Source organism: Mchenga conophoros, linkage group LG7, assembly GCF_057382185.1.
Source record: "Mchenga conophoros isolate Kocher_MC1m ecotype Shallow Benthic linkage group LG7, M_conophoros_male_GT1.1, whole genome shotgun sequence".
Taxonomy (NCBI): domain Eukaryota; kingdom Metazoa; phylum Chordata; class Actinopteri; order Cichliformes; family Cichlidae; genus Mchenga; species Mchenga conophoros.
In genome coordinates, this window is record NC_140532.1 from 68,679,973 (window position 1) to 68,707,167 (window position 27,195).

Here is a 27,195-nt window from a genome sequence, read left to right on the forward strand (position 1 = left end):
CCAAAATAACATCTCTGATGGACAGAGTCTCCCACCCCATGCATGTAGATGTTGCTGCAGAGCTGCTTCAGTGACAGACTGCTGCATCCTCAATGCATGAAGGAGCGTTTCTGCAGGTCCTTCCTCCCTGCAGCTGTCAGACTGTACAATCAGAACTGCTCCCAACAATCATAGGTCTGCGCTGTAACTGCAATAATTTAATCAACCGATTCGCACAGCAACCTGGTTTGCCTCTTAGCTGTAGTTAATTTTATTTAATTTAACACTAGATTTACTAACCCTGCGCAAATTTGCGTAAATCCCCTGAACCTAAAACCTATTAGAATTACTGACTTTTTTATTTTCTGGCGCAAGTCCCAAGGTGTTATTCAAACTGGGGTGAATAAAATGAATAAGGCTGGGCAGCATCACCTCATCCCCCATCACACTGAACACTGGTGCTCCACAGGGGTGTGTACTGAGCCCTCTCCTATACTCACTCTACACCTACGACTGCACGGCCACTAACAACTCCAACATCATTGTGAAGTTTGCGGACGACACTACAGTGGTGGGTCTTATCACCAAAGGTGATGAGACGGCCTACAGGGAGGAGGTCAGCGCCCTGACCCACTGGTGTCAAGACAACCATCTCACCCTCAATGTCGCAAAGACAAAGGAGTTGATAGTGGACTTCCGGAGGTGCAGAGAAGTACACACCCCCATCACCATCAACGGCGCTGCTGTGGAGAGAGTGAGCAGCTTCCGGTTCCTTGGGGTACATCTGGCTGAGGATCTTACGTGGTCAGTACACACAAACAAAACAGTGAAGAAGGCGCAGCAGTGCCTCTTCTTTCTCAGGAGACTGAAAAGATTCGGCATGAGCCCCCGCATCCTCAGGACCTTCTATCACTGTGCCATTGAGAGCATCCTCACTGGATGCATCACCACCTGGTATGGCAACAGCACCGCCTACAACTGCAAAGCTCTCCAGCGAGTAGTGCGGTGCTCTGAACGGATAATTGGAGGTGAGCTTCCCTCCCTCCAGGACATCTACAGGAAGCGGTACCCGAGGAAAGCGGGGAGGATCATCAAGGACTCCAGTCACCCCAGCCATAAACTGTTCAGACTACTTCCATCAGGAAGGAGGTTCTGCAGCATCCGGTCCCGTACCAGCAGACTGAGAGACAGCTTCTTCCATCAGGCCATCAGACTGCTGAACACTTCATAGTCACCTCAGCTTCACTTAAGAGAACTTCAACATTATGCACTCCATACTGTATATAAATGCCACTGTTTTGCACATGTCCAACTACCAACCTCTGTATATTTTATATATTTTATTTATTGTTTATTCTATTTAATTTTTAAAATATGTATAGACACACACACACGTAGATATTTATATTTAGTATACACATTCAGTAATGCACATACACTCTTATACTGTACATATATTTATTCATATAATTCTCAGATTTACCCATTCTTATATTTTGCTTGTTCTTATGTTATTGTATTTTAACACAACTCTGTTGCTTGTGAAGCTCGCACACAAGAATTTCACTCGCATGTACTGTACCAGAGTACCTGCACATGTGATGTGACAATAAAAGTGATTTGATTTGAAAGTTCATCTCGCTTCCATCGGCCCAAAGATGTTTCTCAGACCTGTGCACGCTCCTTTAGATGTTTTCTGGTAAAATCTATTCTAGCACTTCTTGAGTGTAACCAGTAGTTTGCATCTTGTTGTAAACTCTCTGTATTGATCGTAGACTTTCAAAGAGTTTCACCAACCTCCTCAAGAATCCCCTTGACTCAATTAGATGCTCTGATCCTAAATACAACACCTTGAATCAGTTTCAGGTTTTGTAACTGCTCAAACTTTCATTGAATAATGAGGGAATGGGCTTTACTGTTTGTCACCTTTGAGCCTCTGAAAACGGGGGACTGCATGAAACAACAGTTGATGGAATATTTTTACAAACCTTTAAAACTCACGGTGTGCAGACACTAAAATACGCATCAGAGTCCAGATACTTATGGATATATGTTCATATGTAGCACGTGAAGGCACGTATGGAGGCGTTGCAGTAATAAAGGTAATGAATGTTAGAGCTGTCAGATTAATGACTGTAAGGACGAGTCTCATTTTGTGCAGTAGAGAGAGTCATCAGCTGTCAATCAGACTCTTACACCAGCCTTCATATATTAGCCTGTTGCCTCCTACTGTGGAGGTGAAGAAACAAATTCTGTTTCAGCAGTGATTAAGATAACATTGAATCACAAAGTTTCTCCTGTAAGAGGGTTTTTACTGAAAACTATTTGCAGTGTCAGCAAACCGACTGACTGCCGGAGTGTTTAAAGCTTACGTCTTTGTCTCCAGAATTGCTGCCTGGCTTGGCTGTTTGACCTGGTCACCGCTCTGTACTTTGAGATCTTCATGGTGGTGGTTATCTTCTTCAACATGGTGGTTCTAATGGTGGAGACTGATGATCAGAGTGAGGAGAAGTCACTTGTCCTGAACTGGATCCATCTCATCCTTGTGGCCATCTTCCTTGTTGAGTTTATCCTGAAGATCATTGCACTCAGACAGCATTACTTCAGAAGTGTCTTGCACATTGTGGACTTTGTGGTTCTCACTTTGTCCATTATAGGTGAGTCCTACACACAGAAACAATCTTCTTTTCTTATCTGATCTCAGTTTGGTTAGTTACTGCAAATGTCTGCGGGCTGTAACAGGAAGTACAATGTTCCCTGTTTTTACTCTAAAGTCAGTCCGTGTCATGGTTTCTGCAGTTTAAAATGTCTTTGCCCTCTTCCTGATTTCCTGATGTTTGTCACACTTACATGTTTCAGATCAAACAATGAAAATATTTGTCAACGATAACACGTGTAAACGCAAACTGAAGTTTCTAAATGAATGTGTTTATTATTAAGGGGAAAAACCCCCAAATCCAAACCTGGCCTGTGTGGAAAACCTCCACTTATGGCATCAAAAGCAGAAGAAAGAGTGTGGTGTGTCTGTGTTATTTCCATTGTTGTCTAAAGCATTGGAGAAGATGGTCCTCTCACAGACGCAGGCCTCCTTGGATGCAAATAATATCAGTGATAAATTCCAGTCTAGCTTTAAACCACGCCATAGCACCAAAACAGCGCTGCTGAGAGTCCTTAATGGCCTTCTTTTATTTGCCGACTCAGAGTGCTCTACGTTCTTAGTTTTATTGGACTTGACCTCTGCCTTTGATATGGTTGACCATAATATCCTCCTATTGAGGCTTGAGCACACAGTAGGCATAATGGGTAATGCCCTGAACTGGTTTAGATCGTATCTGTCGGACAGGTCTTACATACTTACTTGCTCTTCCTCTGTTGCTCCCCTCTACTGTGGTTTGCCCCAGGGATCTGTGTTGGGCCCTATGTTGTTTTCATTGTATATGCTGCCCCTAGGCTCTGTCTTAGAGAAGTATAATATCTCCTGTCACTTTTATGCTGATGATATTCAAATTTACTTTCGGCTCTCTGGTGATGTTTGGTCATCAGTACACTGTCTGCTAGAGTGTTTGAGAGAGGTCAAAGATTGGCTCTCTGATAACTCTCTTATATTGAACAAGAAGAAAACAGAAATCGTGCCGTTCGACAACCATATTTCACAGGGCCAATTTGCTGATACTCTTGGACCCCTTGGCACCTTTCTTTCTGGCACTGTTAACAACTTAGGTGTCCTCTTAAACAGCTAAGTTTGACAAACAAGTATCCTCGGCAATGTTCCCTCTAAGCTGCACGCATGGGCAATTGCGCACTGCTGGCACAGTCTCTGCACACAAAAAAAGAAATCGAACCTGAATTGAAATTAAAATTAAAACTTTAACAATTCTGTTTTGCAGTGTTAGTCAGTGACTGGCTGCTCCCGTATGGGATCAGAACGATGCCACCTTATCCCATAGTCCAGCCAATCACGCGATTCACATTCGTGTATACGCAGCTAATCAATGTCGCTGACTGGCTATGACAGCGTCCTTATGTGCCGACACCGGTGTTTTAGCGAGCAAAGCGGCTGATGTGGAGTGAAGCCACGTTAATGACAACGTGTACAACCATTGGAGATGTGAGCAGGACAGACGGAACAACTGACGGACAAAGTGTGGACTTTATACCAGTTTATAAACTGTGTTGATCGGCCACGTAAAACCAGAGTTATGATAAAATATCTGCAATGTTTGGTTTTCTTCCTGAATACTGTCGTTGTTGACGGGTTTTATAAGGAAAACGCTCGAAAGCCTGCGAGCAAAAACAACACCCAAAAAACCCCCCACCCTTTCCTATTGGTCGGAAAATATACCATGTCGACCAATCAAAAAATGATAGAGAGAGAGAGAGAGAGAGATTTGTGACGTGTGTTGTCGTGTGTTGTCGTGTGTTGCGACGTTTAGCTAGTCTGTAGTGTAGTGTACTCATAATACAAGTCAGAGCTTTATAAAAACAAAAAAAGAAAGTTGTGTTTTCAAAACTGGAGTTCAAGTTATTTTTACTTCCAATACTGTAGTGTTAACATGCTACAAAACCAATTTTTTAAAAAACATTTTCAGCTAAGTTTGACAAACAAGTATCCTCGGCAATGTTCCCTCTAAGCTGCACGCATGGGCAATTGCACACCGCTGGCATGGTATCTGCGCACAAAAAAAAAAGAAAATCTAACCTGCACTGAAATTAAATTTAAAACTTTAACAATCCTGTTCTGCAGTGTTAGTCAGTGAGTGACTGGCTGCTCCCGTATGGGATCAGAACGATGCCACCTTATCCCATAGTCCAGCTGATAGGTTTGTAGCTTGAACCTATTCGCTGGAACGCTGAAGACAATATAATTACACAGCAAGCAAGACACAAGTAGGCAAAGTTCTTCATGTTACTCATGCATGAGGGAGACCTGCCTGGAGCCAAGTGTCGTTCCACCACTTGACCTCCATCAGACTCTCAGCCAGGTTCCCCATAGCACTCCTTTTACTGTGGTTACATGAATATGCATAGGGTCATTAACATATAACATCTTACATAGGTATACATGTAAACAAAGAATACTGTGTGTGTGTGTGTGTGTGTGTGTGTGTGTGTGTGTGTGTGTGTGTGTGTGTGTGGGGTCAGAGTGTGACCCCATAAACGGCTTCCTTAACCTGCTGGTCTGGAAAATCCAACAGTTCATCTAAACAAAAAGCACTTAGACTAGAACAGACGTAGCTACGTTAATCCTACCATAAAATAATAAGAGAAGGTACGACCTCTCTCGTGCTCCCAGGATGTGGGTGTGCATTCTAGTGTGGAATACACACCAAGCCTTTGCAGCCTGTTAAAGATCACACATCCTATCACTACACAATTGATTATACACCTCTAAGCATATATGGTTAAATATTTCTAAGCATAAATGACAATCAACAATACAAAACCTAACACCAGCCAATGATGCGATTCACATTCGTATATACGCAGCCAATCAACGTCGCTGACAGGCTATGACGCGTCCTTATGTGCCGACACCGGTGTTTTAGCAAAGCGGCTGCTGTGGAGTGAAGCCACGTTAATGACTGAAAGAAATCTCCGTCCCGGGTCATCCGTGGATCGGGTTTCCTCCGAGGCGTGGGCACCTATAAGCAGAGTTTTGTCTTTACCCTATAAGATTCAAAATTATTCAAAGTAACACTCAGGTATGCCGTTCAGCAGGTTAGTTACGACGTCGGGAGTAGCTTGGGAGAACAAGGAAACACAGACTGCTTCAGGTTGCTTTCCCAAAATCAACTCAAAGGTTTATTCATCAGACAACAGTTTATATAGAGGAAAAAGGTTCATGTGTCAGCAGATTCTCAGTTCAAACCGGTACAGACCAAATAAGGAAACGTCTTCCTGCCCTCTGAGCAAAGAAGTATCCTTTGTATAGTTTATCAGTTCAGCTACAATTTATGATCATCCCAGCAAAATACACTCCTAGACATAGAATACAGAGTTCTTTCATTAGTGAATTCTGAAACAAACCACCTGGCCTTTAACAAGCCTTTTTGTAAGAGATAAAGAAGGGAGGATGGGAGTAAGGAAGTGATCTCTGTGGTATTTTCGACCTTGAGGTACCAGCCTGTGATTCTTACACATTAATTCTTGGGTCACAGAGAAAGAGAAAAACAACTAGTAAATGGGCCTTATTGAGTAACAGTTTTCCTGTATAATATCACTATAAAACAATATCCTGTAAATGCTACCATGGTATCAAAATATCACAACAATGACAACGTGTCCAACCATTGGAGATGTGAGCAGGACAGACGGAACAACTGACGGACAAAGTGTGGACTTTATACCAGTTTTTAAATTGTGTTGATCGGCCACGTAAAACCAGAGTTATGATAAAATATCTGCAATGTTTGTTTTCCTTCCTGAATACTGTCGTTTTTATATTTACTGCAGGAAGAAACGGTAAAAACGGCGTTTTATAAGGAAAACGCTCAAAAGCCTGCGAGCAAAAACAACACCAAAAAAACCCCACCCTTTCCTATTGGTCGAAAAATATACCATGTCGACCAATCAAAAAATGATATGGCAACATGGCCTTTAGTTGTTTAGGAAGGAGGAAGTTTTAGGAGTGACGGCGAGAGAGAGGGGGGGAGAGGGGTGGAGAGAGAGAGGGGGGGGAGAGGGAGAGGGGGAGAGGGAGAGGGAGAGGGGGAGAGAGAGGGGGAGAGAGAGAGGGGGAGGGAGAGGGGGAGAGAGAGGCGGGGAGAGGGAGGGGGGAGGGAGAGAGAGAGAGAGATTTGAGATTTGTGACGTTTAGCGTGTTTGGAGTGTGTAGTTAGTGTGTAGTTAGCGTGTAGTTAGTGTGTAGTTAGTGTGTAGTCAGTGTGTAGTGTAGTCAGTAGTGTTGTGTGTGTCAGAACAATGAGGCGCCTGCTGAGTGTTACAGGTGTTACAGCAGTGATACATCTGCTGCTGTCAGGCCTGCAGGTATCAGGCTGTTGTTCTCCTTCATCTCATAGTGGACAGAAATTATTTTTTGGAGCGGCACAAATAATTTGTGTGGCATCAGATTTGATGCAGAACAGCTGATTGTTCTGTAAATAGTTTGAAATGTTTGTTTAAAAAAACGCTTTGGCTGCATTTTTAGGTAAACAGCTGCAAAAAACTTTGTTGTTTGCATAACTCAGTTACTCTTTTGAAGAAGTAACTAAATAATTAATTGCCCAACATTGGTCATTATTTACTGTATTTTGCAGACAGAGTTACAGGACTCTCTCCCACAGAGTCATACTCATAATACAAGTCAGAGCTTTATAAAAATAAAAAAAAGAAAGTTGTGTTTTCAAAACTGGAGTTCAAGTTATTTTTACTTCCAATAGTGTTAACATGCTACAAAACCAATTTTTCTAAAACATTGTAAGTGGCCTAAAGCAGTTAATTAAAAGTCGTCTAAGATAAATGTAAATGCTGTAATTTGATTACTTTAATAAACCATGTAAATTGGATGGATTAGATGCTGGCGTGACCACAGTGCACACGTCTGCTGGTGCTCACAGTGGTCCAAGAGACGCTCAGGGAGTTTGTGTGTTCGCTCAGACACGTGAAACATTAGAGGGAACATTGATCCTTGGTAGTTAAATCTAGTTTTTACCAACTGCGTCAAATATCCAAGGCCAAGCACTACATAGGACCTTGAGAACCTATCCATGCATTTCTGACCTCTAGATTAGACTACTGTGATTCCCTTTACTTTGGTCTCTGCCCTTCTTCATAGATTGCAGCTTGTCCAGAATGCTGCGGCACACCTTTTGACTGGAACCAGAAGGTTTGCCTCTATTACCCCAGTCCTCGCTGACCTGCATTGGCTCCCTGTCAAATACCACATTGAGTTCAAAATTCTCTTGCTCACCTTTCAAACCATAAACAATACTGCGCCGTGCTACCTCATTGAACTCCTTAATCCGTATATCCCCAGGAGAGCCCTAAGATCATCAGGACAGTTACTCTTGGTGCAGCCTAGATCCCAGCTAAAGACCAGAGGTGACCGTGCTTTTGTCCTGGCAGGCCCTAGCTTCTGGAACAATCTTCCTGCTGCCGTTCACGCCTCTGATTCCATCCATTCATTTAAATCACAGTTAAAAACTTAGCTGTGTGGCCGAGCGTTTTCGGTTAGTCAAGTGCACATTCCCTATATTTCATCCAGCTGTTATTTATCTTCTATTGATGTACCACTGTATGTATACCCCCACTTTATATTTATGAATACTCAGTGATTTTATTTTCTAAAATACACTCTGATGTTTTATTTCTTATTTTATCTGTATTTTTGTTTAACCAGCTTTTCTCAATTCTTAGCTTATTTGTACTCTGTTATGGTCTCATATCTGTTATGTTTGAACATTTTTATGAAGCACTTTGGTGTACCTTCGGTCTTAAATGTGCTATACAAATAGTTGTTGTTGTTGTTGTTGTTGTTGCAGGTCTCTTCTTAGCTGACATCTTGGAAAAATATTTCGGCAGTCCCTCTCTCTTTTCTGTTATGCGATTGGGTCGTTTGTTCACCTTATGTGGAGCATTCCCTCACATTCGGTTTGCCAGAAGGATCTGGATGCTGATTATGGGCTTTGTGATGTCACTTCCTGCCCTTTTCAACATCGGCCTGCTCTTCTTCCTAATTGTGTACACATTCTCCATCATTGGGATGTTTAACTTTGCCTACGTGAAGCATGAGATGATGATCGATGACATGTTTAACTTCAAGACATTTGGAAACAGCATCATCAGCATGACTATGATCACCACGTCCTCGGGGTGGGACGGCCTGTTGAGTCCCATCATGAACACGCCTCCAGACTGCGACCTGCGATTACCTGAGCCTGGTAACTGCGCCAACCCGACGGTGGGGATTGTTTTCTTCAGCTCCTACATCCTCCTCTTCTGCCTGCTGGTGATCCACCTGTTCATCGTTGTCATCCTGGAGCTCTTCAACACAGCGAGCCCTGAGGACGCTGAGATGCTGAGTGATGATCACCTCCAGATGTTTTATGAAACCTGGAGGAGATTTGACCCCAGTGGCTCGCAGGTCATACAGTACAGGTGAGACTGAGCTCGGTGACGGTTTCTAACCTTAACACTAATCAAAAATGGTTCTGCACTATAATGGACTCCACTGTAACAGTCTAATAGTCTCTAATGGACTTTAATATTTTCTAATGTGTTCCCCAGTGAGCTGGCAGACTTCTGTGATGGTCTCCAGGATCCTTTGAGGATTCCCAAACCAAACACCATAAAACTGACTCACTTGAATCTGCCTCTGTTTCCTGGAGACCAGATCAGCTGTTTGGATGTTCTGCGCACAATTACTACACAGGTAAGGTCACCTGGGACGGGCTGCCAACATTTTGATATGTTTCTTAAACTCTGTTTGCTTAAACTAAAACCACTCTAAAGTCTTCTCCTTAAATGTTTACTGAAGAATTTTAGGTTTCCTCTTTATTTTCATCTTGTTAATCAACCAAAGACCCAGACATTCATTTGAAAGCCTGATGCTTAGCCTCGTCCACCCCAGCTGTAAAACTCAGAAACCAGTCTTACTTGTTATCATCTATCGTCCACCTGGGCCTTACACAGAGTTTCTGTCTGATTTCTCAGACTTTTTATCTGATTTAGTTCTCAGCTCAGATAAAATAATTATTGTGGGTGATATTGTGGATCCAAATTCCAAAGATGGCGCCAGTGTTCACGGCCAGCCGTCTGTCCCTCCCAGTGTTATTGTTTGCCTTTGTTTTACTCGCTTCAAAAGATGCTAACTCTCTGTGTTTTTATGATCGCCAAACGCTTTTAGATTTAACATTACCTTGTTAGAGACGTGAATCCTGCTGGAACTACGGAAATCAGAAATTTCTCCCTCCACCATTTCTGCCCGGCGTTTCTGTCCCTGCCAGCCTTTGCTTTATCTCGAAGCTACCCCAATCAACCAGGCACCGCCGGCGCTGGGGAAGACGAAGCAGTCGACTGGTGAGACTGAAGGCTGCCTTCTTATGTCCCGGGAATGATCAATACTTTGAGGCGGCCAGATCTGACTACGTCAAACACTGGACCTCCCCGACCATGATCTACCCCTGTATGGTTCCTGTCGCTGGGATTACTACAATGATCCCACGCCTGCGACCTCCGCGACATCGTCGAAGAGGAATAAATTTCCAGAACCTGCGGACACTTCAACGGGCTCCTATTTCCATTACTAAGCCTTCAACTTCACTAAGGAGTAGCCTTGCTAATGTCCGCTCGTTAGCTAATAAAACCTTTATTTTAAAGGACTTTTTTACTCACAGCGATTTGGATCTGACGATCCTATGGATTTGGATTACCAATTTTTAATTTGGAAATAATTGATGCAATCTTTTCCGACTACTGTCCATTAGTGTTTAATATACTTTTATCTCATTGCCATCTTAAACCTACATCCTCAACACGATGTTATCGTGTTTTTAAACCAACGGCCACAGAACAGTTTTCCACTGCCTTTGAAGGACTGTCGAATTCTTCTCTTGGTGATGGCATTGTGCAGATGGATTTGAATTTTAATAATAAATGTAAGACTATTCTTGATGAGATCGCCCCATTTAAATCAGTGCGATCAACAGCGTGGATAAACGACTCAACTCGATCAGCTAGGCGACAGTACAGGAAGGCTGAACGAAAATGGAAAAAAGACAAGTTACAAGTGTCTTTCCTGCTGCTGAGAGAGAGCCTATCTAGATATCAAGTCATCGTAAAAGCCGAAAAATCTAAGTTTCTCACAACATTATTGAGACCAACTCTAATAACCCCCGAACTCTTTTCTCAGTTATTGATTCGGTCTTGAATACCTCCCCCGCTTTCCATATAGATAGCTCCATTGAAACTTGCGATAGATTCTTGCAGTTTTTTATTAATAAGATAGAAAGGCTTCGATCTACATCTACCCCATCTCTGTATAATGTCTCATCAACATATACCCCCTCAACTGCTTTTGACCAGTTTGAGGCTGTATGTCTTAAGCAGGTAGAAGAGCTTTGCAATAGCATAAAGACATCATCCTGCCCCTCAGATGGAGTCCCAACCCATTTTCTAAAAAAGATAATTAAGGTAGTCAGTCCTGACATTTTAACTATTTTTAATAGCAGTCTCAGCTCTGGAGTAGTACCAACTGGATATAAGCACGCTGTAGTGCAGCCAGTGCTTATAAAACCGAATCTTGATTCCTCTGTTCTTGCTAATTTTAGACCTGTTTCCAAGCTACCGTTTCTGTCAAAAATTCTAGAAAGGATTGTATTTGAGCAGCTACAAACCTTTCTAAACAGTCATAATATTTTTGAGAAGTTCCAGTCGGGCTTCAAAACCCACCACAGCACAGAAACTGCCCTCCTAAAGATACTTAATGATATTTTATTAATCACTGACTCAGGAGACCCAGCTGTGCTCCTGCTCCCAGACTTAACTGCAGCCTTTGATCCTGTTGACCACAGCATTCTGATCTCCCGTTTGGAGCAATGTGGTATCAAAGGTATCCCCTTGGAACGGTTTAGGTCGTACCTCTCCAAGAGGACTTTTTCCGTGAGCCTTGATGATTTTATTTCTTCCCCAGCTCCTTTTACTTGTGGTGTCCCGCAGGGATCCGTATTAGGCCCAATTCTTTTTTTCAATCTACATGTTGCCCCTAGGCCTAATCTTTAGGAAGCATAACATCTGCTTTCACTCATATGCCGATGACACCCAGATTTATCTTCGGTTTAATAGAAACACCTCTACGCCCATGGAATCGTTAGTCAAATGTCTCGACGAAGTTAAAGCTCAGGCGGTAGAGCAGGTCATCTACTGATTGGAAGGTTGGTGGTTCGATTCCTGGCTTCCCCTAGTCTGCATGCCAAATATCCTTGGGCAAGATACTAACCCCAAATTGCTCTCCGATTCATCCATCGGAGTATGAGTGTGTGTGAATGTTACTGAGAAAGATGTGCTTGTGCGAATGGGTGTGAATGGGTGAATGCACAAGTTGTGTAAAGCGCTTTGAGTGCTCAGAAGAGTAGAAAAGCGCTATATAAGAACCAGTCCATTTACCATTTACCAAAACCTGGATGGCCTCAAATTTTCTTACCTTCAACGAGGATAAAACTGAGGTAATTATTTTTGGACCAAGCGGTAATTTCAATGCCCCAGATTTGGACTCATGCAACCTAACATGTGCTGTTAAAACGCATGTAAAAAACCTGAGGGTTTTCTTGGATAGCAAACTTACATTTGAGAAACAAATTAATTCAGTTGTCCAGCGGTCCTTTTTTAAATTAAGGCTCCAATCCAAAGTGAGATCTTTTCTATCCTTTAGAAACTTGGAACGAGCCATTCATGCGTTTGTTTTATCTCAACTGGATTACTGCAATTCACTACAGGGAGTGCAGAATTATTAGGCAAGTTGTATTTTTGAGGAATAATTTTATTATTGAACAACAACCATGTTCTCAATGAACCCAAAAAAACTCATTAATATCAAAGCTGAATGTTTTTGGAAGTAGTTTTTAGTTAGTTTTTAGTTTTAGCTATTTTAGGGGGATATCTGTGTGTGCAGGTGACTATTAAGATAAGATAAGATAAGATAGAACTTTATTAATCCCTCGGGTGGGTTCCTCTGGGAAATTCGATTTCCAAAAAAGCACAGCACCGACAGAAGTTACAGAGTTACAGAATATTATATATATATATATACACACACACACACACACACACACACACACACACACACACACACACACACACACACACACACATATATATAAATACAGAGACAATATAAATAAAATATACAAAGGGGATAAATAGAATAAATAGGAATAAAAAATAAAAATACAAGTGAATTGCACATTTCAAGTATTGAGTCTATTGCACTGTTGACTATTTACAAAAGTATTGCACAAAAGGTATTGCACAGTGAGGTGAAGAGGCACTACAGCTTAGTTGTTCCCCCCTCCTTTGTCCTCCTGTTTCCCCTCCCTCTCCCCTCCAGAGAGGAGTTAAACAGTCTGATGGCGTGTGGGACAAAGGAGTTTTTAAGTCTGTTAGTTCTTGTCTTTGGGAGAAGCAACCTGTCACTGAACAGACTCTTCTGGTTGTTTATGGCCGTGTGCAGAGGATGCCCAGCATTGTCCATAATGTCCATCAGTTTCTTTAATGTCCTTTTCTCTGCCACTGTCACCAGAGTGTCCAGCTTCATGCCGACCACAGAGCTAGCCCTCCTGATCAGTTTCTCCAGCCTGGATGAGTCCTTCTTTGCTGTGCTGCTCCCCCAGCACACCACAGCATAGAAAAGTACTCCAGCAACCACCGACTGGTAAAACATCCTCAGGAGCTTCCTGCAGATGTTAAAAGACCTCAGCCTCCTGAGGAAGTACAGTCGGCTTTGGGCTTTTTTATACAGGTGCTCTGTGTTGCATGACCAGTCCAGTTTATTGTCCACCCACAGCCCGAGGTACTTGTACTTGTTGACCACCTCCACCTCCTCCCCCTCTATCTGAACCGGCAGTGGACCTTCTCTGGACCTCCCGAAGTCCACAACCAGTTCCTTAGTCTTTGAGGTGTTGAGTTGCAGGTGGTTTGTGTGACTCCATGCGACAAAGTTCCTCACCAGACTTCTGTACTCCTCTTCCTGATCATCCCAGATACACCCCATGATGGCTGTGTCGTCTGCAAACTTCTGAATGTGGCATAATTCAGAGTTGTAGCAGAAGTCAGAGGTGTACAGGGTGAAGAGAAGAGGGGACAGCACAGTTCCCTGTGGTGCTCCTGTGCTGCTGACCACAGTGTCAGACGTGATGTCCTTCAGCCTGATGTACTGTGGTCTGTCGGTGAGGTAGTCGGAGATCCAAGCCACCAGGCAGGGGTCCACCTCCATCCTGTTCAGTTTTTCCTGAAGCATACAGGGCCGGATGGTATTAAAGGCACTGGAAAAGTCAAGAAACAGGATCCTGACCGTGCCTTTTCCCCCATCCAGGTGTGAGTGGGCTCTGTGTAGGAGGTACAGGATGGCATCCTCCACTCCGACACCCGCCTTGTATGCAAACTGTAGTGGGTCCTGGGCATGTTGTACCTGTGGTCGGAGGAGGTTGAGGAAGAGCCGCTCTAGAGTCTTCATAAGATGTGACGTCAGTGCCACCGGTCGGAAGCCATTCAGCTCATTGGGCCGGTTCTTTTTGGGGACCGGGACGATGCAGGATGTCTTCCATAGGGCGGGCACTCTCCCCAGTCGCAGACTGAGGTTGAAGACTCGTTGTAGCGGCTCCCCAAGTTCAGCAGCACACGCCTTTAGCATCCTAGGACACACCTTGTCTGGGCTTGCTGCCTTTCTATTACTGTGCATAATTATTAGGCAACTGTTAAGATTCAAAAATTGAGAAAGGGTACAAGAGGTGATCGAAAAATAACCACACTGGTCCGGCCGGGTGAAGTCAAACGAAGATTTTAATTCACACGTGGGAAGATCACTGGAAACAGCAATTGATCTTCGACTTACTAAGGCACAAACAATTATTTTATACCCTTTCTTGCCAGCCACGCTGTGGAGTACTTGGACGCGTGTGATGGAGCATTGTCCTGCATGAAAATCATGTTTTTCTTGAAGGATGCAGACTTCTTCCTGTACCACTGCTTGAAGAAGGTGTCTTCCAGAAACTGGCAGTAGGACTGGGAGTTGAGCTTGACTCCATCCTCAACCCGAAAAGGCCCCACAAGCTCATCTTTGATGATACCAGCCCAAACCAGTACTCCACCTCCACCTTGCTGGCGTCTGAGTGGGACTGGAGCTCTCTGCCCTTTACCAATCCAGCCACGGGCCCATCCATCTGGCCCATCAAGACTCACTCTCATTTCATCAGTCCATAAAACCTTAGAAAAATTAGTCTTGAGATGTTTCTTGGCCCAGTCTTGACGTTTCAGCTTGTGTGTCTTGTTCAGTGGTGGTCGTCTTTCAGCCTTTCTTACCTTGGCCATGTCTCTGAGTATTGCACACCTTGTGCTTTTGGGCACTCCAGTGATGTTGCAGCTCTGAAATATGGCCAAACTGGTGGCAAGTGGCATCTTGGCAGCTGCACGCTTGACTTTTCTCAGTTCATGGGCAGTTATTTTGTGCCTTGGTTTTTCCACACGCTTCTTGCGACCCTGTTGACTATTTTGAATGAAACGCTTGATTGTTCGATGATCACGCTTCAGAAGCTTTGCAGTTTTGAGACTGCTGCATCCCTCTGCAAGATATCTCACTATTTTTGACTTTTCTGAGCCTGTCAAGTCCTTCTTTTGACCCATTTTGCCAAAGGAAAGGACGTTGCCTAATAATTATGCACACCTGATATAGGGTGTTGATGTCATTAGACCACACCCCTTCTCATTACAGAGATGCACATCACCTAATATGCTTAATTGGTAGTAGGCTTTCCAGCCTATACAGCTTGGAGTAAGACAACATGCATGAAGAGGATGATGTGGACAAAATACCCATTTGCCTAATAATTCTGCACTCCCTGTATATGTGGGTGTCAGTCAGTCCAGCTTGGCCCGGCTCCAACTGGTACAGAATGCTGCAGCTCGCCTTTTCACTCGTGTGAAGAAACACCAACATATTACTCCGGTGCTTGCTTCCCTTCATTGGCTTCCAGTGCGTTTTAGAATTAAATTCAAAATCTTACTTTTAACTTATAAAGTGCTAAATGGCCATGCACCGGACTATTTGTCTGACCTTGTGCAGCTGTATACGCCCTCTAGAGCAGCGGTCCCCAACCTTTTTTGCACCATGGACCGGTTTAAGCCTCAACTCTCGCGGCCCGGTATCAAAATAACTCACGGACCGGTACCTGTCCGACGCCCGGAGGTTGGGGACTGCTGCTCTAATTTTTAATTTTTATCTGTTGTTGTTATTAATGCCACTGTTTAATTGTTATGTTGTACAGCACTGGGCGATCGTGGCTCAAGAGTTGGGAGTTCGCCTTGTAATCGGAAGGTTGCCGGTTCGAGCCCTGGCTTGGACAGTCTCGGTCGTTGTGTCCTTGGGCAAGACACTTCACCCGTTGCCTACTGGTGGTGGTCAGAGGGCCCGGTGGCGCCAGTGTCCGGCAGCCTCGCCTCTGTCAGTGCGCCCCAGGGTGGCTGTGGCTACAATGTAGCTGCCATCACCAGTGTGTGAATGGGAGGATGACTGGATATGTAAAGCGCTTTGGGGTCCTTAGGGACTAGTAAAGCGCTATATAAATACAGGCCATTTACCATTTACTTTGGTCAACACCCTGTTGTTATTAAAAGTGCTTTATAAATGAAAATGAAATAAATAAATGATTTTAACATCCATGTAGATGCTAAAAATGACAGCCTCAACATGGCATTTAATCTGTTATTAGACTCAATTGGCTTCTCACAAAATGTAAAAGAACCCACCCACCACTTTAATCACACTGTAGATCTTGTTTTAACGTATGGGATAGAAACTGAACATTTAACAGTGTTTCCTGAAAACCCTCTCCTGTCTGGTCCAAACTCTGCTTCAGGTCCCAAAGTCAAATGAACTCTGCGGCATCACTCAGAGTTACAAACTGTCTAAATCAGGAGTCGGCAACCTTTCTGATGATGAGTGCATCTAAAATTTCCTCAGAAGTCAGTGTGCCATATGACTGCATTAGCAATACATTTAATAACGCTCTATATTAACAGTACTTTACAGAATTATATTTGTTTGCAGATGTTGGCAGTTGGCAAATAGTTATCAGCTATTTTGAAACAAAAAAAAGACACTTTTTATCCATAACAGCAAATGAACGGTACAGCAGAAAATGCAAATGCTGTTTATGGTCTCCTCACAACAATGAAAACAAACACTGTTGTGACAGTGCTGTACACTCTCTTGCTGATATGATTTTTATACATTTTACATCAGATAAAAACTTTGGTTTTTGGTCTACAAAGAAAAGGATCCTGGTGTTATTTGTCTCTCAGAAACAGTTCATAACTTCAACTCATTCATGTCACCTAAAAGGTAAACCTGTTTCTCCATCACCTGTTCAGCTCTGATGATTCAGTAAGGACATCTCCTGGTTTCATCTTCATGTTTCCCTCTCACCACATATCCAAACAGACATCATGACCAGCAGCTTTACAGCTGTGGCTCCAGCAAACATCAGCTGATAGAAAGTAATATTAAATAAATTCTAACAACAGCTGATCAAGCTTAAACCTGCTGCTGTTCTTTAGTGCGACATCTGCTGGTTTCCTCTTTCTGGTGCCGATCAGCTGATTGTTGATCAGCTTCATGATTGAAGTAGAAACAGGAGAGGGAGGGGAGAGAATGAGAGAAGACGCAGAATAAATCCAGCTTTGTGTCTTTTTTCATTGTAGCTGAAGTCCGGGACAAACTGTTCCTTCTCAGCTCAACACGAAACGTAATAATTTCTCTGAATGCGGGGTGATTATGTTTGTACGGGACGGTTGGCAACTCTACTAACTAACCTTATGAACAAAATAAAGTTCACCATCAGTAACATCATAGCACCACCCAAGTATAGAAACTCCGTCATGCTAGAACGCAGTACGAGTTATTGTAACTGACTGTAAAAAGTCAGCACAACGAAAATAAACTCCACCTAAACTTGGTTTATATCTGACCCAGATAGACTGCAGGTCATAACTTCTGAAGTTCAGATCACCTGACACTCGGACCGGCGGCCGCCTCGGGTCTCTCCTCCTCCTGCCTCCCCTTTTCCTCATCCACCTGCTGGCCTCTGTGGAAGCTCCACCACAGCCACCACCAAACAACTGAGTTACATTTACACATCAGCCAACAACTGGCCAATCCACCACCTTTCAATGATTATACGTTGCAAAAAACCAAAACAACAAACAAACAAAACCATCGGCCAACCGGGCAAATGCCCGGTAAGCCCAATGGCCAGTCCAGCTATGATCGTGCCATCAGTTAACCCTTCGCGTGCCAGCTGTGGCACGCGTGCCCAGGGTTGCCGACCCCTGCACTAAATTCTTTCATCTGTAATAAAATTATCAGCGTTGCTGTTTTACCAGGTGTAACAACTAAGTTTAACATCCAGGCATCCATGAAAACAGTATTTATGAAGTTTAATGGAGTTAGAAGTTAGCAGGAAGTTAGCTCGCTAGTTTCCGCCTAAACATGACATAGCATGTTCTGACTGAGAGATTTCTGGAGTCTGGAGAAACAGTTTGCTGCTTTATAAGAAAGCCCTCCGTAAAGCCAGAACATCTTACTATTCTTCACTGATTGAAGAAGATTTTTGGTCTCTGGTTTTCCATTACTAAAGAAACCTTTAAAGACCTTCTTTCCCTCAACTAACGATGAAACAGGAATCATACTTACGGTGTCTTTGTGTGAGAAATCTATTGATAAATTACAACTATTGCTGATATTATTCTTAATGTAGTTACAACCTTGTTATGATGTTGTTGTTGTGTTTGCAGGTGTTTGGTGAATCAGGAGGGGTGGACAAAGCCAAACTGGATGAAATATTCAGGATTAACAGCCAGGTTCTTGTCTTCTCGTTGTTAGTGGGCTTTTAAGCACAGATGATTGCTTTGTGATGGTGTCATCAGTGATGATTTCACTGCTGCTGATTCACTGATTTTATTTGAGCTGATTTCAGCTGAAATGCTGAAACACTTCAGTGATTATTCTATGGACTGCTTACATCCAGTGTTCCCCTGGATTTTGCCTTTAAGGTTTCAGACCTTATTTTAGGTGGTTGTTGGGTGACATTTGATCTGTAAATGAATAACATGGACACTTCAAAGATTTCAACAGGTGACAAATCTCACAGGTGAGTCCTGTTTCCTACAGGTGTCATGTGAACAGGTGAGCTTCACCTCATCAACACAGTGTGCTGCAGACCTGATCCAGGAACACGTGCGGGATGGAGACACCGAGGGAACGCTACTCCAGGTTGTGGGCGGAGCCTCATCCTCCTGTCAGTAAACTTGAGTCTTCTTCTGTAAAGACTCAGATCAAAGTAAAAAAACAAATGTAATGTGTGGTAACGTTTTTTCTTCTTCTCTGTCAGGACACCCTCTGTGTCTTTTTTAAATTGGTGTTAGTTTTCTCTGGTCCCCTCCCCAATCAGACCAGGAGTGACATGTTTAGCCGCATGTTCTCCTTAAATTGCTGGCTGTCTGAGTGGTGTCCCAGAAACGATGTGGGCTTCATAGATAATTGGCAAACCTTCTGGAGGAAACCTGGTCTTGTTAGGAGAGACGGCATCCATCCCACTTTGGATGGAGCAGCTCTCATTTCTAGAAATATGGACAAATTTTTTAAAACCCATCTCCACTGAGACTGTGTCAGCTCCCAAACAGACAAAAAATTTACCAAAAACTCACAAAGAAAGAATAATACAGCAGCATAGACAGACACCCTCAATCAGGCCCGGCCCTAACCAATCTGGCGCCCTAGGCAAGATTTTAGGTGGCGCCACCCTACATTGGCAGTGTAGTGTATGTACTCACAAGAAACCGAATAGCTTTGTCTTTGACCTTTTTTTTTTTACTTAAAGAAACCAAATTCACAATCAGAATAATTAACAAGATAAAAAAAATATATGAATAAATAAATGAATACAAAAAATAAAAAATGAATATATGAAATACAATAAATTTTACATACATAAACACAATAAAACGTGTCAACAAGTTGGATAAAATAAATTAAAAATACAATATAAATAAGGCACTGCACAAAACAAGATATTACTGTACATAAACCAGTATGACTTTAACAACTATATTACAAAAAAGGGGATCCTACAGAGTTCTCTAGTTGTGCTTTTTAATACTGCATTAACTAGAATGACTTACAAATTACTGTACACCACCCCCTCATCAACCTCACATCACCTGCTACAGCCTTACTCTCCTAGTGTCACGGCGAGTGAGAGGAGCCGTGTGGAGGAGGAAAAGGAGGATCCACACGCAGGCAGTCGTGAAGGTGTAAAAGGTGATTTATTGAACACAAAAGGAGAGGCAAACGGCAACACGGAGAACTAAACTATACTGGGAAACAACTAAAACTACAAAGCACAAACCTGAATGAAAATGAGCAGAGGAGAATGATGACGGACAGCAGGGAGAACACACGGGTGAGACATGGTAGATACACAGATGAGGCAGGGTGGAATACACAGACGGACCAGCAACTACAATGACGGAGGACACGACTTAAATACACACAGAGAAATACGGGAATTACACACAGGTGGTGGACACAGCTGGGAACAATCAGTAAGACGAGACAGAGGTAAAACTGAACACACTCACATGAGACGCAGACCTTCACAATAAAACATCACACGCAGGCTCGACATCGAGAGACAGACAGGAAATAACATATGAAACTAAACCCGCATCTTAAACCCAGATAAACAGAAACATGGAACTCTAATAATAAACATCATAATCATCATCATAAACACAACAAGAGAACAAGAAAACAATCCCCGATGTAAACTAAAACCCAAACATAATAAAACTCAAAATACTGGGTCCAACGGACCCAGAACCGTGACACCTAGTCTTTCTTGCAGCAAAGTCATCTACAACATCATCATATGACAACTGATTTGAGACCACATGATTTATGCTTATGATGGAAAGTCCACTGAGACGTTCTTGCATCATAGTAGATCTCAGGTAGGTTTTAATGAGTTTGAGCTTAGAGAAGCTTCTTTCAGCAGCAGGTACTGTAACAGGAAGAGTGGCAAAGATTCTCAGAGCAACCCACATGTTGGGGTAAATTTCTACCAGCTTCTTCTCATGCAGGAAGGTCAAGAGTTCCATGTTTCTCATGTTCTTTGATGGCAATGGTGGGAAATTCTGCATTTCCATTGCAAGTTCTGTGCCATTAATGTCCGGCTGGCTGTCATGGGTCAGAGTAGTACTCAGTGTTTGGCACTGCTGTAGCAGCCCTTTATTTTGTAAGTTGTGGAAATTGAGGAGTACTCCAAACTTGTCATTCACCTCTCCAAGGTTCTGAAATCTCTCATCAAGTGAAGAGATGGCTGTATCCACTACCACATTAAAAAATGTGGTTTCCATTTTTTTAAGTGCATCTTGTATGGGCTCATCTGGAGACTCATAACCGAAGTGCCTTTTGGTGGTTCTCAATCGCTTTTGTTTGAGTTCAGCCTCCACATTCATTTCTTCACACATCTCCTTTGCCGTTGTCTGTGCATCAGAAAATCCAGTGTTTCTGTAGCTGGTGAGGGAATCTTTGGTTTTCTTTAGCAAGTCGACAGCCACATCTAGCTGCATGGAGGCCGACTGCATGAGTTTACTCACATACTGGATCTTGCTGAGAATGTCATACCAGATGGCTGTACAAATGCAAAAACGATAGGATCCAATCTCCTCAGCCAAAGACTGGGCTTCAACACTGACCACAGGGTCTGTAGCTGTTTCCCTCACCTCCAGAAGAGCCTCTCTGACTTGCCGAGCCTGATATCTGACTGCCTCAATGCTTTTTATCCTGCTTTCCCATCTGGTCTCAGCCCATGATTTCAAGGTGGTTTTCACATGTTTCAGGAGAACATCCCACCTATGGGTGGAGGCTGAGAGGAGCTTGAATAATTTTGCTAAATGCCCAAAGTAGCCATGGGCATCTGGTGAGCTTTTTGCAGCATCAGCTACTACCAGATTTAAAGTGTGGGCACCACATGGGACCAAAAAAGCTCCTTTTTTGAAGCAACCTTGCCTGAACACCTTTATTTTTTCCCTTCATGTTGGCCCCATTGTCATAGGACTGTCCTCTGCAGTCTTCAAAAGGAATGTTAAGCTCCTCTATCCGTTTTAGGATGAGAGTTGACAAATGATCTCCTGTTGATTCCTCTGCAACAAGAAAGCCCAGGAAATGCTCTTTAACTTGTGGTATGTCTTCTCCTGACACTATCCATGTGGTAGATGGCCCAGGGGTGGGATTTAGAAACTTCAACAGTGCATCTGAAGAGAGGAGTATGTGACACCACTGAGTATTAAAGTCTAATAATAAAAACATATGATTCCAGGAATAAAATGAAATGATATAATATAAATGAAAAACCAAAGAGATATATGTATGATGTTAACTGATATGCAAATTAGATTAGATTCAATTTATTGTCATCATTACAGTGAAATGCTGAATAGCAGAATGCAAAGTAACAGTATAATATCATATGAGAATGTTATGTTATGATTATCTTTGACCGAATCACAGCAGTGCTCATATTAAAAAACAGCATTCCCTCTCATGTGATATTGCTTAATTAACATTAATGATGTGCGCTTTAACAACTAGGCTTACAACTATAATATATACAGGGGTGGAAAAGTGACTAGCTTTGACTTTGCTTAGGCTGCTGCCCCCGCGACCCGGCCCCGGACAAAGCGGATGAAAATGGATGGATGGATGGAAAAGTGACTATTACCTGCAGGGTAAACGTTAGCTAACCAGAAGGCAATAACAATGTAAACAAAAAACACCTGCTTAAAAGATGAATACAAATGAGGAATGGTGGGAAAGGTGGGAGTACTGTAATTACCTAACGTTACATTATTATTTTCCATAACAATTTAGCCCCCTCCACAATATTAACTGACGTTAAAACAGTTAACTAGCTATTTATTGATTAGCAATTAGCGAATCATGTAACATTAGCTTAATGCTAAAAATTTAGGTTACTATCACATTCAGACAAATAATTTCATGTAGGCTAACGTTACCTACCTCTGTCTTTTTCTCGTTTCTCCTCCTCTTCTTTTCTCTTTTTTCTTCCCTGGCCACCTGACAGTTTTGGCCGTTTTGACATCTTGTGTTGATTTTTTGATGTGGTGACGTCCAAAAGGAACCATGATACGGGAAGGGAGGGGGCGCACCGTGCGGGGAGGGGGGGGGCGTAATGTTGTAACAAATAATGTTTCTATTAAATAAGCTTTACTTTGCATTTTAATTAACGTGGGATTATTTTTTGTATTTAGAAATAATAGTACCAACTTTTTTTTTTCTTTTCAACATTTGTGGCACTGGCGTGGCGCCCCCTGATGGACGGCGCCCTTAGCATTTGCCTATACGGCCTATGCCACGGGCCGGCCCTGCCCTCAATGAATAAACTGACTTAACCACAGAGCACTTCGCTCTCGCTCTTCAGGCCTACTTCCTAGAGTATTTAAAAGTAGAATGGGAGGCAGAGCCTTCAGTTTTCAGGCCCCTCTTCTGTGGAACCAGCTTCCAGTTTGGATTCGGGAGACAGACACTATCTCTACTTTCAAGATTAGGCTTCAAACTTTCCTTTTTGCTAAAGCATATAGTTAGGGCTGGACCAGGTGACCCTGAATTACCAGTTACCATTGCTCCATTGTCAATGGCAGAGGTGTAAAGAGTACTAAAATATTTTACTCAAGTAAAAGTACTATTACTTTGCTGAAATTTTACTCAAGTACAAGTAAAATTACCTGTCTAAAAATGTACTCAAGTAAAAGTAAAAAGTAGCTCATTTAAAATGTACTCAGAGTAAAAGTTACATAGTTACGTTTCTGTCAGCAGGAGGACAGCCGCTTCTGAGTAGTGCAAAAAAAGACAGTGGGATATAAATCTCAAAGTAGTTCTTTTTTAGTGAAAAGAAAAACTTTACAAATTAAAGTGCAGTGGCAGTTAAACTCCATCTTTAACGTGACCTTAACGCCAATTTGTTCTACTACCCATCATTCCCTGCAGTATTTCCGAAGCGCAATGTTTTTTTTATTTTTAATTTACTCAGTAGAGGGTGTGATTGAAAACGTAGCGAACTACAAAACTTTTAAAAAAATATACTTAAGTAAAAGTAAAATTACAGACTTGAAAAATGACTTTAAAAAGTACAAATACAGAAAAAACTACTCAATTACAGTAATGCAAGTAAATGTAATTCGTTACTTTCCACCCCTGGTCAATGGCCATGACATTTTGCATATTAATGACCAAGACACTGACCTCACAGCCCATTGTCCATTCAGTGGTGCAATAGTCAGTCATTACTGTTTATGAGGTTGGAAACTTGGAGTCAGCCGAGACTGAAGAAGTCACCTGGAAACACCGAGATTAGAACCACCTGAACCTGCTGAACTGTTAAATTGCATTCAAAAATAAACAAATAAAATAAATGAATAAATAATGTTCAAACAAAAAAAAAAAAAAACTAGAATTTAGGAGAGATGAAAACAAAGAGAAATGCAAATGATTTGAAAATAAAAATGAATTAAGTATGCCCCCTCTGCTTGGAACCCTCCATTACAGCAGTCTAACTTTATATTCACACAAACATGAATACAGCTCATGGACAAAGATCTTAAGAGCTCTGTCAGCTCCTTCCTGCTTTTATAAATGACCCTCAGGTCACTGGAAACTGTCCCTGTGCAAGAATCTAAACTGAAAGGATCAAACTCACTGTGGAAACAAATGGAAACTAGACTAAATTCAGTAAATCAAGACAAAACATAAACTAAAAACAGTGTTTTTGCTGTTTACTCATTAATGAAGGAAGGTCAGCTGCTGCTCCTGTTTGTGGTTTTCTACCTTCACACATATTCAGTCGAACATGGATGTGAACTGGGTCTCTTCATGACTTTAACCCAGCTGTCAGCTGTCCTTCTGTCTCGTGTCTCTAATACTGTCGGCTCTGGGTGAAGCTTTTTCAGACGAGTATTGTTGTGACGTGGATCAATATAAATAAAGCTGAACTGGACTCTGCGTCACTTCTCGTTGGCTGTTTTTCTTCTTTTCTGACTAAGTAGTCTCACACTTTTCTTGTAGGCTGTTAGGAATAAAATGGTTAAATAAAGCTGTTTTTGTGTGAGTTTTATATAAACATTGGAATTGTGCTCGTTAAGAGTTGGCACTGTGCAATGAGGGTCAAAAGTCCATTCAGAGCTGTGATTAAACTGAATTACTGAGAGTGACATGTTGAGCTGCAGAGGGATTTGCAAACATCATTACTGGTTAGAGTCAGGGGGATATTTTTCTGGGCCAGAACTTCCCGGACTTGGAAAATAAGTAGAAACAACAGGCTGGATATCAGGGAGTGAGGTGTTTTTTTCCTTTTTCCAGGAAAAGGAGCAGATGCAGACGACATCAGTGGTGGATGCAGTGCAGGAGAAGATCCAATCGGCTGACTGCAGGACCAGCTGCGTCATTCCCAAGAGGAGATAATAATACTTGTTTTTGTTGTGTTATAAAACTGTATTACCTGCTCACAGGGTCATCCTTCATGTGAAGCAGACAGCTGTAACTTGCAATTTCAACTGCTGAAATGATTTCAATCTTTTAAAAGACAGTCACTCACCTGGATTCCTTAAGCAAAGAGAACGACCGCTCATGCTTGTGTGCTGCATGCTTGTGTGCTGCATGCTTGTGTGCTGCATGCTTCTACTTTCCAAAACACTGTTTCTGGTGGTAAACTTCCAGTAGCTTGGCTTCTCTCACCCCTTTCTGTCCCGGCCCTGACTTTGAGTACAACATGGGACATTTTTTATGACAACATTTTTTAGCTGCCATCTCAGGCGCAGTCTCCCTTTCACTGTGTTGTCAAGCGTCTGTAGAAATGGGAATCCCAGGTCCGTAAGGCTGTTTTGTTGTACTAGAAGTCTTGGGATTTGTCAGGTGCAGCTTTGCAAACCTAAGTCGTGTTCTTTTAGAGAGAAGATACCAGTGTTGGGGAGTAACGGAATACATGTACCACGTTACGTATTTAAAATACAAAATATGAGTAACTGTATTCCGTTACAGTTACCGTTTAAAAAGGTGGTATTCAGAATACAGTTACTCTGTGTCTGGGGGTGGGCGTCCGGGTACACACCGGCTCACTCCTTGGCGGCCGCTTGTCGGGGCCTGGGGCCTGGGGCTCGCTCGGGCCCCTTTGGAGGTGGGGTGCCCCCGGCCTCTCGGCCTAGGGCTTGGTCACTCAGGCGCAGCTGGGGGCCGGCGGAGCTCACGGGCGCGTCACTGCAACCCCCCCTGGCTTCTGCTCCGCGGCTGCTGAGTGAGCCCTCATCTGGGACTCTCCTCAGCTCTTACTGGGACAGTGGCGCGGCTGCCCCTCTGTTGGTCTTCCATGGTCTCTTGTGTTCTGGGGGCCTCTGGATGTCTGGAGTTTTGATCTCCTCCATACCCGCTTCACACCCTGGAGGACGGGGCTGTGGCCCCCCCACACTCCCTAGCAGATCATTACATGGAGAAACTTTTGGAATGCAAGCATGCTGATCCACACAGGTATGCACACATGGGTATTCACAGACGCGGACTAAAGCTTTCTTGGCTGCTGCCTCAAAGCACACTGTGCGCTGTCTATCTTGCGTGCTGCACAATATCGTTTATTACTTAGTAAATACTGATATCTATGACTAGCTAGTTTATTGTGATGGTGCTTTGCTTTCTCTATTATTATGTTGCTCTTTGTTGTTTGCTGTCTCCTCTGTTTGTTTGTTTGTTTGTTTGTTTGTTTGTTTTTTCTCCATACAGGTGACCCAGGAGTTTTTTTTTTTTTTTTTGTCTCTCTTCCCCCCCCTTCTCACCGTCTCTTCTCCCCTTGGGTTTTCTTTCTTTCTCTCCCCCTCTCTCTCTCATTCATTCCCCCTGTCCTATTTATTAAAAAAAAAAAAAAAAAAAAAAAAAAAAAAAAAAATGACAAAGGATGAACTGAAGCTCTGCCATCACGTAATGTCGCATACTGCTGTTTCTGATGTCATTTAAAAAAAAAAAAAAAAAAAAAAAAAAAAAAAAAGAATACAGTTACTTTGTTGAAATAAATGGATTACACTGCGGTACTTTCCTGTTTCATATTGTCGCGGGCCAGGACTGTTTGGGTTTGTTTGACAGCTACGTTCTGTTGTTCCAGGCGGCAGCGTTACAGTTGCCATGGTTACAGGGCGACGCTCTCTCTCTCTTTCTGCGACTGTGTGTTTCCTGGGTGAGAGAGCGCCTTTTCGCTGTTGTTGTTGTTGTGCTAAGCTAACAGGCAGAATGCTACAAGCATAGCTCTAAAGAATGTAGCATCATGGGCAGTGTAGTCCGTGCTGCAGGGAGAATGGACTGCCATACACGTTATGTGTCTGTGAGCGAGGAGGGAGAAAAAGGCGAGTGGAAAGGTACGAGTTGTCATCGAGGAAAAACAGGAGCTGGAA

At 42.8% G+C, this 27,195-nt stretch overlaps 1 protein-coding gene across 1 annotated transcript in view; it reads left to right on the top strand.

Annotated features, from left to right (window-relative positions):
- The window catches only part of LOC146571726 (sodium channel protein type 4 subunit alpha B-like), a 70,045-nt gene extending 43,112 nt beyond the window's left edge, over nt 1-26,933 (top strand). Inside the window, exons 28-33 of the mRNA XM_085281059.1 lie at nt 2,366-2,636; nt 8,460-9,075; nt 9,205-9,349; nt 18,481-18,546; nt 18,857-18,958; nt 25,124-26,933. Of these exons, the coding sequence (XP_085137185.1) occupies nt 2,366-2,636; nt 8,460-9,075; nt 9,205-9,349; nt 18,481-18,546; nt 18,857-18,958; nt 25,124-25,225 (1,302 nt within the window). The 3' untranslated portion in view covers nt 25,226-26,933. The remainder of the gene's footprint in view (nt 1-2,365; nt 2,637-8,459; nt 9,076-9,204; nt 9,350-18,480; nt 18,547-18,856; nt 18,959-25,123) is intronic.
- The last annotated feature ends 262 nt before the right edge of the window (nt 26,934-27,195 follow it).